This window comes from Pelecanus crispus, chromosome 5 (genome assembly GCF_030463565.1).
Source record: "Pelecanus crispus isolate bPelCri1 chromosome 5, bPelCri1.pri, whole genome shotgun sequence".
Taxonomy (NCBI): Eukaryota; Metazoa; Chordata; class Aves; order Pelecaniformes; family Pelecanidae; genus Pelecanus; species Pelecanus crispus.
In genome coordinates this window covers 19,500,167-19,515,005 of record NC_134647.1, presented here as the reverse complement: position 1 = coordinate 19,515,005, position 14,839 = coordinate 19,500,167, and the positions used below count along the sequence as shown (strand labels likewise).

The 14,839-nt window shown below is 37.6% G+C and overlaps 1 protein-coding gene across 1 annotated transcript in view; it reads left to right on the top strand.

The window, feature by feature from the left end:
* Window positions 1-531: 531 nt before the first annotated feature.
* Window positions 532-14,839, top strand: part of ITGB6 (integrin subunit beta 6) — a 32,529-nt gene continuing 18,221 nt past the window's right edge. The window contains exons 1-8 of the mRNA XM_009486274.2: window positions 532-592; window positions 1,337-1,416; window positions 4,225-4,429; window positions 5,355-5,601; window positions 6,513-6,678; window positions 7,225-7,386; window positions 8,150-8,245; window positions 13,737-13,826. Of these exons, the coding sequence (XP_009484549.2) occupies window positions 532-592; window positions 1,337-1,416; window positions 4,225-4,429; window positions 5,355-5,601; window positions 6,513-6,678; window positions 7,225-7,386; window positions 8,150-8,245; window positions 13,737-13,826 (1,107 nt within the window). The remainder of the gene's footprint in view (window positions 593-1,336; window positions 1,417-4,224; window positions 4,430-5,354; window positions 5,602-6,512; window positions 6,679-7,224; window positions 7,387-8,149; window positions 8,246-13,736; window positions 13,827-14,839) is intronic.

Sequence of the window (14,839 nt, the reverse complement as noted above, 5' to 3'; positions counted from 1 at the left end):
GTTGCCTTTACAAGTTTCCCTCCACATCAGGAAATCTGAAAAAATGGGATTTTTACATCTCTCCAGGTATACTCACTTGGCAATCCTATGACCTGTCTGCTTAACGCACTCCCTCAGGGAACAATTAAAGGCATTATTTTAAAGGAGCCTTTTAAGAGTTGCTGTACACACAAAAACCCTCTCTCTTGGCTGGGTTGCTCTAGGACCCAGAGCGACTGGGATTGACAGAAATCTTCACCTGAATGAATTTTCCCCTTATACCTTATAAGGAGTCCAGGAAAACAAGGAAGTGATAACCAAGTTCACGTTACTTTATGCACAGCTTGTCCTCTTTACCTGCCCAGGTAGCCCTTGTTTTCACTTTTATTCATGGTCTGTCCCAGTAGGGTTGAAGTTTCCTCGCAATCCGATGTAGGTGACATCTGAAAACATACCCTCCAGGAATGTATGATTTTTACGACATTCTACCTGTATGCGGATGATAATTAACACGCTAATATTTTTTTGTCACGCAGCCAGCACTGAAAACGAATGGGGATTGAATTGCTTTGCCTCTGTTTCCTATTTCTGCAAAGAAATAACTGTGTGCAAGGTAAGGCTCAGGGGCAGGGAGATCCATTTCAAAACCATTTTTGCATTGTTTCTTGCTTGAAGTTGATACGAAATAGCTTTCTGTCTTCTGTATTTAATAAGTCCTTTCTGTTTAATGACTATTTGTTTTTTTGACAGACTGCTGTAGGGCTACCCTGCAAATTCGTCTAAGATTTATGTGGTCATTACATAGCGCAACGTGTATGAAAGAGACGGGCATTTGAGCAATTTTTGTTATACTAATCGCTGTTTGATCCACTGAGAAACTTAATACCATACATGTGACTCTGTGTTTCACTGGTACTTGCACAATAAATTAAAATCATATCAAGTATCTACAGAACTAAGTGAAGCAATTTTAAGCATATAGAGTGACCATAAATCTGTTCTTTTAATATCCCTGGTTATGTTGGCTATGTCTTACCTGCACCATATCAGAAACACATGTAACACTTTATCAGGTGCACTGGAGAAAACAAGTAGCATGTTCTCAGTGAATGCCACCCATAAAGCATGCAAAAGTAAGTATGTTAATTGCCAGCAATTGTGGGGGTTTAATTTTTATTAGAGAGTTAATCTTCTACCAATAGAAATACCTTTATGAAGGAATTTTATCAGTAATCCTAAATATGGCTAAATGTGTGCATTTTTCACCTCCCACATTCTCTAAATGACAAGATTCTTCATAAATTGAATGATTAAACACATTATTAATAGTCTTTTATCTTCTTGGATTTAAATTTAGGGACCTGTTCTCAGGAAAGAGCAGTGACTTGTGAAGATTGTTTGCTTTCTGGACCACATTGCGCTTGGTGTTTTCAAGAGGTAGAGTAAATGATACCAAAAAAATCAAAGTAAGACTTGAAGTGTTTGTAGTGGCTCTGAGTGATGAAGTATTGACTTAATTGGGTCAGCCCATGGTTTTGTAATGCATGCAGTGCTTAGTGAAGCCTTCCTGGGGATCAAACGTGGAATTCAATCTAGACTTTATGGTCTATTATTCATTGTTGGGTTTGGGGTTTTTTTGTGGGTTTTTTATTATTATTATTATTTAAAAAAAACCAAACAACCAACCTTCCACATCTAAGGCAGAAATAAAAGTGCTACTAGAGGGGGTCAGGTCATCAGCCTCGGGGCTGACTCACCCACAGCACTGATGATGAAGCACCAGACATCGAGTCCGAGACCAGACTGCGTCTTACATATTACATGCCAAGCCAGACAGTGGAAACAGAAGGTGCTCCAGTCAGTTTGCATATACAAATGATTAATCTGTGGTTGATTTTGAGTACGATGATAGTGTCAGTTTTATAATTACTATGATATAGGTGTAAGTGTTTTGGTTAAAACACTTGGTTGGGCTTAAAAAGATAAATCTGGATTTGTTTCCTATGTATCTGTTGCAGACTTTCTGTGTAACCCTGGGCAAGTTACTTAACATCTGTGCTTTTAAAACTTTCACCTGTAAACGATGCTAAATAATATCTCCCAACTTCACAGTAAATATTCTAGGTCTATATTCATTAATGTTAGCAAGATAGTCAGCTATCACAATTAAAAACTTGTCAGAAATAATAGAGACATAAAATAAGTCTTTTTCATGATAGTTTCTGATATACAGCTTTGCTGTTAAAAGTATTTCTTGCTTTTTCGAATAGCAAAATGATACCTAGGATGGGACTAACATACTGCTTTATGAAGTAGCTGACAAAGACCAAATAGCACTTTTTTAAACGTAAGTTTGCTAAAAATAATATAGCATTTTGCAAAAAATGTTACCATGGGAAGAAAAAACACCCACATTACCATGTTTGCAGTAGTTTTAATGTTTGTACTTAACAACAAAAACAGGTTTTTCTTGAAATGAGATTTGATCACATAATTTTGTCTACTGCCATGTATTTTCAGAAAACAAAAATTAAACACAATTTATTGAATTTTTAACAAAAAAACTGTGGAACTATTGAAAACTTCAGAGTAGTAAACATGTTTTTTTCTTTGTTCTTAGGCTTATTCACTTGTTTGCTAAAGCACAACACATTAAGAGTGCAAAATACGTAGCAGCTTTCATGTCAGAGTAAACACAAGTGCCTCCAAAGAAACCACTGTTTTCTGTAGAATAAAAACACACCTTGTAATTGTATTTGAAGTAGAGTTTGCCTCTTCACACATGTTTTGAAAAGCCAGCAACTCAAAGTGTGTAAGTAAAGGAGATGATACGGATCTCCTTGTGAAAGTTTTATAATGGTACATGATTTTTATGCACACGGTCTTCAAGAAGCAGTTGGCGAGAGTTTTGCCTGAGCAAAGACATCAGATTCGGTCTGAAGAATAGTAAACTGCTGTTCCTATCAGGTGTCCCAACACTGCTTCCACCAAGATATAGAAGATCCCTGATAATTTTCAGGCATGAAGGGTGACATTTTGGTGGAAAGAAGGGTCCCAATTCTGGTTTTAGTAGGTTTAAAGTAAATTTGTTCTGCTCTGGATGGAAAATTTTTCAGTGATTGAATTCAGAGAATATTTGTGGCTTAATGGCTGAACCCTAGGTTGCTTACCCGAATCCAGGAGAAAAGAGCAGCCCCATGGTATGGGCCCATGACCATCAGCCAGGAATTGAATGTTTCAGTGCTGGTTCTGCCAGGCATTGCCCAGGTTTTGGTCAAAAGGTCTTGCAGGCCCGAGCAGTTTCCAGTTCAGGAGGCAGATGACTGATTTTGAGGATCTAAACTCTAGGCATAGCTCTGGGAAATGGTAATAAGGCACAGAAGCTTTTTTGTAAAACTAACCATTAACTTCACTGCTACGCAAGGATAGTACCTACCCTGCAGCAGTGTTGTGGAAAAAAATGCATATCAAGTGCTTTGAAATGAGTAACAAAAACAAACTGCAAGCTATCCAACTGATATCGATAGGCTTGTTATTTCCTCCAGACAAGAGAAGGTCAAGTAGGATGCTGGGCCAAATGTAACCAAATAGAGGTGGGCATGCCAGGAGCCCCGCCGGCGCTGGGGAGTGAGGGAGGGAGGCTGTGGTGCTTGTTAAGCACCGGGCAGAGTAACAAAACTTGCTACCTGCTTCACTGAACACGTTAAATCAGTGTTGAGGAGAAAGTGTAGGTCAGAAAAAAATAGAAAAGAACACCGGGTATCCCGTGTTCCCTCTATTAGTTTGTCACAAAATTTGTAGGAGTTTATTATCTGTGAGACCTCTTCTGTTATTAAATGATGTTGTTCCGTCAGCAGTTCAAAACTGTTTAGGAAAGACTGATGATTTTGCGGCATAATCCTGTAATAGAAAAACAAGGGGCTCACAGGGGCTTTGTGTTATCATTCCCAGTACTGCGAGAAGCCAAATGCAGCGAGTGGCACAATTCCCATACCCCAACAATAGAGCAGTTTCTCCCAGGACACCAAATTGGTGTAAGTTACATTAATTATACACCCGTGTGACATGATCCATGAAGGGCAAATTTAGGTTTCTGTGCCACCTAGATCTCTTTCTGCATTAGTCTGCGCTAACTTGCACCTTTGTTTCTGTTCCCTGCATTGGATTGACCTTTCGTCAGCCAGGTGCTGGTGGCTGGTCAGTAAATACATTTAACTCATCCATTCCTTCTCCTGTTTGTTTTAGAATTACACGGACTCGTCTGGAATTCATGGGAGGTGTGACACTCCAGAAAACCTTTTGTCAAAAGGATGCCAGTTGAATTCGATTGAATTTCCCATTTCAGAAGTAGAAATTCACAGAAACAAGCCCCTAACTGTAGCGACCCAGAAGAACAATTCTGATGTCACACAGATTTCTCCTCAAAAATTAACTCTCAGGCTGCGACCAGGTAAGTCACTCAGTTCATAGATGTGGGATATCTTTTTTCAGCCAATGTGATACACTGAAGCTTCTCAGACTGAATGGTCTGAAATAAATCTTGATAGAATAAAGATAAAAAGCCCGTGGTGAGTCCAAAATTATCTGTTGACTCATCAGATGGAAGCTAGGTTCGACTGAGTTCAAACTACTTTCAGAAGCGCTGGTTACCTCGTAAAAGTAAGGATATATTTTTTTAGTTCTATTCTTTTGCCATTGAGGTGGCAGTGAGAGAGTGGACCCCCGCCCCCCGCCTCCAGCCCTGCTCCTGTGCCTCTCCCCCGCAGGTCTGGCAAACAGCGTATCTCAGAGGCAGCATAAAATCTTGCTTTGAGGATTTACAAGGTACCAGTGACATTTATGGAAACACTCCAGACCTACTTTGGGGTCCTTGAGATGTGACTTTTTCCTGGAGAAAATTTGGAATAAAGAAACGTAAGAGACACCTAGTTAGGTCATATTCTAGTGTTGGAACTGAGAATAAAACCTGTGCATACACTCTGTTTTTCTTTAAATTTCTGAAGTATGTGGTATGTCCCATAAGTGCTACCTTTAGTTTTAATTAGCTTCATATCTAGATTTTCTAAAGCTGCATCATGCCAAAGTGATGTTCTTGTATTTTGAAATTACAGCAATCAGTTGTAAATCTATGGCTATGCCTTTACTGAAGAACAGTTTAGAAAAAACACTAGAACGGCTTTTAATTTTACAAACCTCCTGTTTGAGATTTTAGTTGACAGAGATTTTTTTACCTTTTTTTTTTTTTTAATTCCACTGATGAATTGAAATACTACATAACTTTCACCATATATATAAGTTTATGAACAACCTGGTGTTGCCCATAACTTCTATTTAGAAGTGCTGATACGTATTCCCTTTTCCCATGACTTTCATAGGACATGAAGAAACAATACAGATCAAGGTTCGCCAAACTGAAGATTATCCAATTGATCTCTATTACCTCATGGACCTTTCAGCCTCCATGGATGATGATCTGAATACAATCAAAGAACTGGGTTCGACTCTTTCCAAAGAAATGTCAAAACTGACAAGCAACTTCAGACTGGGGTTTGGATCTTTTGTTGAAAAACCAGTTTCACCATTTATCAAAACTACAGCTGAAGAAATAAACAACCCTTGCAGGTAGGCAGGGAAAATACCTACCTCTGTTTGCAAGTCATAATATTAATCTTTAGGATAAAATTCAATTCAGCAGCCTCACTGGAACGTCTGCCCTCTTCCAGCTGTAACTGAGTCAGTTTGGGAAACAAGATTTGTTTCTTCTAGTTTCTCACTCTGATCATTATTCTGCTGAGTCTTATGTTATTTGGAGAGAGGAATCTGGGAGGGATGCTGCTTTTTAGCTTTTGCTGCTAGTTACAAACGTGCTTAATGCGTTAATGAACAGGTATGCAGAATAATTACGTATTTTTCTTTGATTTGCTGGAATATACACATATATAAGAATTTTACGACATTGCTGTACCAAGCAGGTGCAAACTCAAACCCAACACAGAATAGCAGTTTCGTTTACCCGCCGATGTTGTTTTCCTGTTTTTTCCCTTCAGGTCTAGCAGTATCCCCCAACCCCAGGCTGCCCTAGCCCCTTTCTAACCTGTGTGGAGGAGAAGCTGTGCTCTGCAGCCTGAAGCAGGACTGCAGCAGCTTGGTGGTGCTCCCTGAATGTCATTAAGGGACTACAGCTCCTAATGTGCTTCTGAACATGAAAACAAGGTAGAGCAGGGAGCACGGCAAGGACTGCCTGTCGTTAATTGGCTGAATTCCTCCACTCTAGGAGGCATTTCCCAGGCTTTATGCAGACCTGATTGCATTGCCCACCTCACTGGATGCTCTACGGTTCTCTTACGTTTTTCACTAGATAAAGTTTTTCACTTTACGTTTTTCACTCTTACGTTTTTCACTAGATAAAGTGACTAGATGTCACCAGACACAGAGATACATGACCAAAACCTAATCCAGATAGGCCTGCGAAGTAGCCATTGTAATGATTTCTCACTCTGTATTATCCATAAGCTGTCTGACTTATCTTGTAGAAGTGTACCATACGAGTGCTTACCCACCTTTGGTTACAAACATGTTTTGCCACTAACAAATGATGCTGAAAAATTCAATGAAATTGTGAAAGGACAGCGAATCTCTGCTAATATAGACACTCCAGAGGGAGGATTCGATGCAATTATGCAGGCAGCTGTTTGCAAGGTAATTGAAACTTCTAGGTATATATAATAGTAATTTTTTAATATTAGCACTTCTAGTATTATATGGTTGTATTTCAAAGAAGCAGATCATTATTTTTCAAGATTTTTTTAATGCAGTCCAAGAGCCTCATTAGAGTTGTGTGAAAATACTTTTGGCTGTACCAAGTAAAACATGCATATTGTAATATTTTAGTGTTTATTTTTAATTGCCAGGGATTAAAAAAAAAAACCAACTGTGTAATTACTGGGTCTGTTTTCTTGATTGTTTTTTTCTTTAAATATTTTTGGTTAACTATATTTAGAGTAGCAAGCAGATTGACATGAACATGGCCAGCCCATGTTATTAAACACAGGAATGGGGAGACAAAATGTTAGCCAAAGACAATGGAATGAACATCATCTCTTCAGAGATGTTGTGATGTTTTTGACACTCCTTGTAAAATGATTCCCTTCATTTATTTTGAGATGCCGTTCTCCCAATCTTTTGCTGCTTTCCTATATTGTGAGTGCAATACAGCCTGCTAAACTAACATATTTTAAATGACAGGACAAAATTGGATGGAGGAATGATTCTCTACATTTGCTGGTGTTTGTGAGTGATGCCGATTCCCATTTTGGGATGGACAGTAAACTTGCAGGGATTGTTATTCCTAATGATGGGAACTGTCATTTGGACCACAATAATGAATATTCCATGTCAACTGTTCTGGTAATTTGCTATGAATTTTGTACAACTCTCGCATTCTGGAAATTTAAAGACTAACATGAACAACTTAGAAAATTAGTGAAAGTATACCTTTATTGCTGAAATGTGTAAAAGTTGGGGAACCCAGATATTTCATGTAATCTATTTTATTTGTAATTGCACATTTCAGTAAAAAGAAACAGCGTGTTTGTATGGAGTTAGGATAGATTATAACTAGGAAAAAAGAAAGCACAAATCTTATTGCTGCTAACCCAGAAAACACACGGAACAGGACTGACTCGTATTTCCTTCTGCAGGGAAGGCAAAATGTCCATTAATCCTGTTCCCTGTAAGGGTGTGAATTCAGGAGGAGTTCAGGAATTTGTAGGACAGTGTTCATGTAGGAGAACTTACCAGCTTAAGATTCAGTGTTCAAATCCACCGAATATATACACTATGGTCTTCAGTGTAGGACAAATACCCAGTTGCTCTGGTGCAGTGTTATTCTTTGGATTTTATATATATATCACAGATGCTACTGACCCAAGTGTCCCAGTGTGGAGGCTGGCACTGTACTTTTCTCAGAGGGGTTTCCTTAAAAACAAGGCAAGGAAATTATATACACTATCTTTTATTTTGTATATATGTAGTGCCTAATTATAGTTTATACTATACAGCGAATACAGTGTTAGTTATGATCATTTGAATGTGTGTTTCATGGGACATAATTAGCGACTGGACGCACATGAAAAATGGATTGATGTGGCTCTCTTCTGTTTGTTTGCAGGAGTACCCCACAATTGGACAATTAATTGACAAACTTGTGCAAAACAATGTTTTATTAATTTTTGCTGTAACAAATGAGCAAGTTCACATATATGAGGTGAGCAAACTAAAATGGTCAGTTCTCCCATATTTGTTTTAAGGTTCACCCTTTTTCACAGCTGACACAGTAATTCTAGTATTAAGGAATGAATTCTGTAAGATACTTATGTAATAAAAATAGCTACGAAATTATACATCTGACAAAGGCTCTTTTACTTAGGAAGTGCTTCTTCATGTATTGATTTTGATGTTCTTGGGTAACTTTTAAATTGGATTTCAAGTTGACTCACACTAATATTTTAAATCAAGGATTGTCAAACTAAGCATTGCTAAACTATTCAGTGTAATCATTATGATTAGCCTTTTGTATTTTATAAGGCTAGAGGACAGTTGAGCCTGTTCTCACTTTTATAAGACAAGAATATATTCTGAAAAATACATTTGTCTTCATGCTCAGCTCTGAGATAATGGGGCTTTTTTCAGCTGACCTGAGAGTTTTATTAATTTGTCATTGTTTCTGTGTCTCCTTCCAATGAGACAAATAGGAAAGTAGTGGCAAGACTAAAAACACAAAACATGATGGACAAAGTCCTCTTCCCTCATGTATCATTCCTCATGTCCACTGAGGGAAAACACTTTATTACAAGAATTTTTGACATTAGGATCTGCAGAATCCTTTTCTATGAAGTAATTTCATGCCCTATGAAGTCATGTCATGGGAAATGGGAGCCAGGAGAGAGGGGAGAACAGAGGAGCAGTGGTTGTGGACATGCAAAATCTGCATTTTTTGATAAACTGAATATCATTCATACCTGCAGCTCCATCAGTCATCTGTGCAGGCACCTGTTTTCAGCCTCCACAGATATAAGCCCTCCTGATGCTCCATGCTGCTTTTGGCCCCTTGGTGTTCCAGCTGTGAGCTGAGGCTGCAAGGACAGAGCTGAACACGGGCATTCTGTTTGTAAAGAGCTCCTTGGGTACACATATTCCTTTCATTGCTTCAGAGCTTTTTGCAGTGAATGTGAGCAAAAGCCCTCAAGATAAAATAAGAAAGATATTGGCAATTCTTATTTCCTTTCCTTTCCAGTCCTTCTGCTGGGAAGAAATTTTCACATGCAAAAAGAAACTCCAGATAAGAATTCAGTGAGGATAATAAGGGGTATTGCAGCCTATGCTTGGCTGCCTGGCCACATACCACTGCGTGAAGGGGGACAAGTTGAGAGAAATTGTGCCTCCAAATATATTCAGGTTGTTTGAGAGAGAATCAATAAGGGTGATTCTGCTGATACCATAAGCTTGGCTTTCCAAAGGAAAAATCCTTGCACAACATTCCTCATTAAAAGCCAAAAGTAAAGGAATGAGAAGAAAGGTGTTCCTCTGGTGTGATAACCACATGAAAAATAGGAAAGAAAGGGTAAGGACAAAGCTCCTGTGTTACAGCAGAGAGCGGATGAGTCCTTGAGGTCCTCACCAGTATGATGGTTTTCTATTTCTGCCCACTGTGTAACCCAGGGAAGACTCCTCAGTGCTTCTCTGACTGGTTCCAGTTGTAGAGTTGTCTTGAGAAAAACTAATACTTCAGGTTCTTGACAAAAGTTACAAGAGTCACATCTTTCATAAACTGATTCTCAGATTACAGTCTTGACAAGGGAGGAAACACTCCATCTTGGAGCCCTGACTGCCTGGCTTTTTTAAAGACTGTATTGAATACTGAGCTGAAGCGTGAAAATTTAGATCAACAATAATAGGAGTCAATCACTTACAAATGCAGTGGGATTTTATAGTCATAGCATAGATTAGTTAATATTTGTGCACTAAAAACCATTTACTAAATCTCATAATTGCTCAACAATTTCTTAATAGGGGCCCAATTAATGAGAAGTGAATTTTTTTCGCTGATTTTAATAGGAGCTGCATGAATAAGAGCTGTTCTAGGAGGTAGTTTGGAAGCATCTCTTTGATTTACAAAGCCTTATTTTGTCCAAAGAAACTTTTCTCTTACTGATGGCATTATATTTTCCCTTGGAAATTGCTGGTGGTCATCCTCAGAGTTGGCCAACAGTGTTCTTATCAGGGGTTTTCTATTTCAGTATCCCTGTGTCAGTGTTATACCAATATCAAAGATATCGAGTGGGCACCATTTGTTCACTGGGAACACTAAATGAAGATTTATAGCTAACAAAAAATGCAAGCCATTGCTAACCCAGCTAGGGAATGGTTTGTTCTTGTTACTTTCTTTGTTAGGGAAAAAAAAATGCGACTATCTTCTATCTTGTAGGATATATAGTAATCCCATTGAATATATTCTATCTGCTGCTTTCCTCTTTTCAATACTGCTTTCTGTCATTTACTTGGATAGCTATAGTTGTTCTGGTCTGCTTTCTGTCCTGTGGGTGATAGGGCAAATCAGTCAAAGCAAGTACCAGAGTCTTATATACGTCTCACAGTGTAGTTTTTCCACACTACAGTATACTTTCAAGGGTATATGTAGGACCTGCAAACAGGACAATAGCGTCATGTTTTCATCTCTGTGATTCAAATTTGTAATATAAATGTAAATGACCAGGTATTCATGCGTAAGAATGTAAAAAGAACAAAGCAAGGCAATGAGAGTTATTCCTGTGTTAAGGCCACTTCTCAGGTAGCCTGGAAGAGCTGGGAGAGGACCCTAAACTGGCACTTGGGCACCACCATTAAGCCACTCTTGTCTTTGTGTTTTACTTACTTCTTTTTAAAAGCCTCTGTGATGGAGATTCTGCAGTCTCCCTCAGAAAACCCTCCCAAACTTAATTATCCTTTGAGGTGGAAAACCTCTTCCCAAATCTCTCATCTCAGATCTACTTGAACTCAGCATCTAATTATATCAGATCCAAAAATTGACCACTGCTATTTATAATTCAGTTCTTAGGGACAAACGTAGATTAAAAAGGACTGTGAGGACTTAGAAAGCACCTTTTTAAATAGACTTGATAGATTCCATTAGTATTAAGTGCAGTGTTCAGACTGTCAAATATATATTTTATATTTCTAGCCCTGTATAATCCCCAACAATTTAGCCCCAAATAATTCAGTCATTTAATATCCTTGATCCTCTTCAACTGAATTTTCAGTTTATCCACATACATGTATGTGTATTATTATCTAACACACAAATATTACAGATTGCACAAACACAGAATACATATGCTTGGAACATAGCTGGTGTTAGTTTTGATCCTTCCATGCAACCAAACAGCTACTGCACAGCAATCTGAAAGAGGGGGAAGGTTTAGGTCTGATGCTCCCCTGACCACAAGAACTTTAAAAACAGTCGCTTGGAAACATTTATGAGGCCACTCAAAACTAAATGCAAGATAGGGAGGGAAGTTCCTCACACTGAGCCCTGATAATTTGAGATTATTTATAAAAAGGATTATTTTTTCTCCAAAGAAAGGTATTTTAAAATCTATTCACATATGTCTAACTTTTTTGCATCATTAGTCCCAGCTGATTCGTACCAAAGCAGCAGGGAATGTTTTTATTCTGAAAGCTATTCATTTAAAAAGCATCTGTAATATTGCAGTAATAATGATATTTTGATAAACTGTGTAAATCCTATTTTGGTATAAAAGAAAACACCAGTCTTTAAGGTTTCATGAAATAGTTATTATTATTGTTTATATTATTTGTTTTCAAGCAGAAATCTTTAAAAAAATATTCAAATTTGAATGAGGGGAAAGAATCCTCTTTAATCCTGGCTAAGCAGCACTGCCATTGAAGCAGAAACTGCTCTTTTTTGAACAAATTATTTCTTTTTATATCACAGGAGAATACAGCTTGAAAACTGGGGGTTTCAGTCTGCATTTCACTGCTGAAAATTGAACTAAAAATACTCCAGTCTCCACACTTGTACAGAATTTCAGATTATTTTTATAAATTTGGCATGACATTCTGTTTATGATGAAAATTCTTCTATCATTTACACTGCTAAAAATTAGACATAACCCCACTGAACTCAAATATATAATTGTCAAATTTCACTAACATGAACCAGAGTATCTCTATAAAAAGGCCGTTCACCTTTTAATGAGTATTTGCTGAAAGACTCAATTCCATGACATTCTTTGGATGTTTTATGATAGTAGCACTCCCAAAGCCTCATCTTGTTAATGGTTAAACAGAAATATTTGCTAAAAGGTAGGGTTTAACCAATGGACTGGAGATACACACTTAGACTGGGCTTGCAACGTCATCCTTGTATCACCATGCAGAAAATTTTTGTTCAAAGAGGAAAGATAAAACGAAGTCTTCAGAACAGTATATCCCTGCTGTTTGTTTTGCATGCCACAGATTAAAGGGTGCTATACTTTAAATTCCAGGTTTATCGTCTTTTCTCATAATTATCTCCTGAAAGGTCCATGTGTACAGACTGCAGAGTTTCAATATTCTAAGAATCTTTGAGAGAGCACTAATCACAGGAGGAGTCAGGAATGCAAAGTCACCAGCTGTAACATAAAATGCAGTTAATCCCACTGATTTACAATAGCACTTTAGAAATGTAATGAATGATAAGTATTCCATACATAATATATAAAGTAATCACAGAGCTTTTGGAGATGTAAAGTGTAAGAGGGATATAAGGGTATCAAATTATCCATGTTTATTAATAGCTCTCTGGACTTTTTTTTTTTCATTAAAATAACAGCATTGATATGATAAAATGCAAAAGGAAAATGAATGCTACAATGTGTGTTTTTAATGATGAACACTTATTATTTTCCAAAGGCATGGGTACATGCAAGAGTTCATGTAGTTAACAATCAGGCAAGACAAATTTTAATTGAGCATATTTAAAATCTAGCTGATAGATGTCATGTTAGCATCACAATGCAATTTAATGCAAAAAGAAAAGACAACTTATCACTGAAATCCATTGTTAAATTGGCACTATATTATTAACATATAGTCAACATACAACCAGTCATAGCCACAGACTACTGGGATACATGTGGAGTGTTACACCCATCACAAACCAGCAGCAGTTTTTTACGGGCCTTTGTTCAAAGTTCTTGTAGCCCTTAGTCTAAACTTCTTAACTTCTGTGCCCTCACTAATTAGAATTCAAGATGCTGAGTTGCTTGCAAAGATAAAAAAGTGACTGCTGCTATTGAATGTAGAGTCCAAGACTCTCAAATAGTACAGCAACAGTAGAGCAGCTGAATCTGGTTTTGGTTATTTTTACTAAAGAAAAACACAACTGTTGATAGAATATATCTTCCTTCTAAATTTAAAAAATTACAGCTAAAAAATACTATAGTATCAAACTTTCGAGCACACAGAGGTGATTTAGCAATATATGTCCCATTAATTTTCAGTGAAACACTTCTCCATAGGACTTTTTCAATAGGATGTGTGTCATTGAGTCTGCAAGGGTCCTTGAAAATGTCACTATTCTTTATTTTAGTTGGCTCCAATATATTTTATTCTTTTCCAGATGGTGGCTCCTTGTCACCTACCTTGTCACTTAGTCTTTTTTTTTATGCTTTAGATTTTTCTCAATATATTTTCAGAACTATGCAAAACTTATTCCTGGAGCTACTGTTGGACGACTACAGAAGGATTCTGGAAATATTCTCCAGTTGATCATTGCTGCATATCAGGTAAGCTGGTTATAACGTTTTCTTCCTGCACGTCTATATTTTCAAAATCAGATTGCAATTTGGTAAAAACAAGTGTGTCTGATTCTTTTTCTGCACTGATTACAAGAACATCACGTTTTTTATGCTTAGGTGCTGACCTTAACAGGAAAAGTTTTGTTTACTCTGAAGATTAAATGAGCACAGAAACAGTTTTATTTGTAATTTATGCTTATTAATCTCTACTGGAATGAACTATAGAACTATATCCAGTTTCTGTGGTTTTCCAGGCAGAATTCCTATATAATTCTGTCACTCCTTACTTGTTCTGGAATGTTAAATTCGCATCAGTGTCTCATCTGTCTTGCCTTCTTCGTAGCCCTCTACTTTACACCTACTCTTAAGCCTTCTTTAATAGAGGCATTCAGGTGTCCCAGTTCAATACTTCTACAGAGACTCAACTCTCTTCCCACGGGTCGCTGTCTCCAGAGCAGATGTGCAATTGCTCTGCAGGAATGTCTGGGGAAAAAAGCACTATCCTGTGCTCAGTGCTCTTCTCTGCTTTAGCAATTTGATGCTGCCCCTGTGAGGCTGTTCGGAGGCTTTTAAAAAGGAGAATGCAGGAGCCGAAATAGGTTTATTTAGATAATACCAAGACTTGAATGGGTTTGTTTAGATAATACCAAGAAATACTGTGAAGATGACAGCAACATAAACAGAGTGCTGCTCTTCAGACCTTTGTTTGTAAAATGCATCCTGACTGCCTGGTTCTCTTCTTTCAGGGGAATGTTCTTAGACAGTTTTACATGTCTTTACACAGATATATTAATTTACATATATGCTGATATACTGTAGATTTCTCTCTTCCCTCTCAGCCCCTTTTTATTAAAAACCTGCTCTACCAGTTGGCTACAATGCGAAACAACTCTTTGCAAAGAGCTTCTATTTCTTTCCTTCTTTTTTTCTGCTCTTCCTCCTATCAACTGAATAAGACAATCATCATTATGCCCAAAATTATTTTGGTCTTAATGATAGGA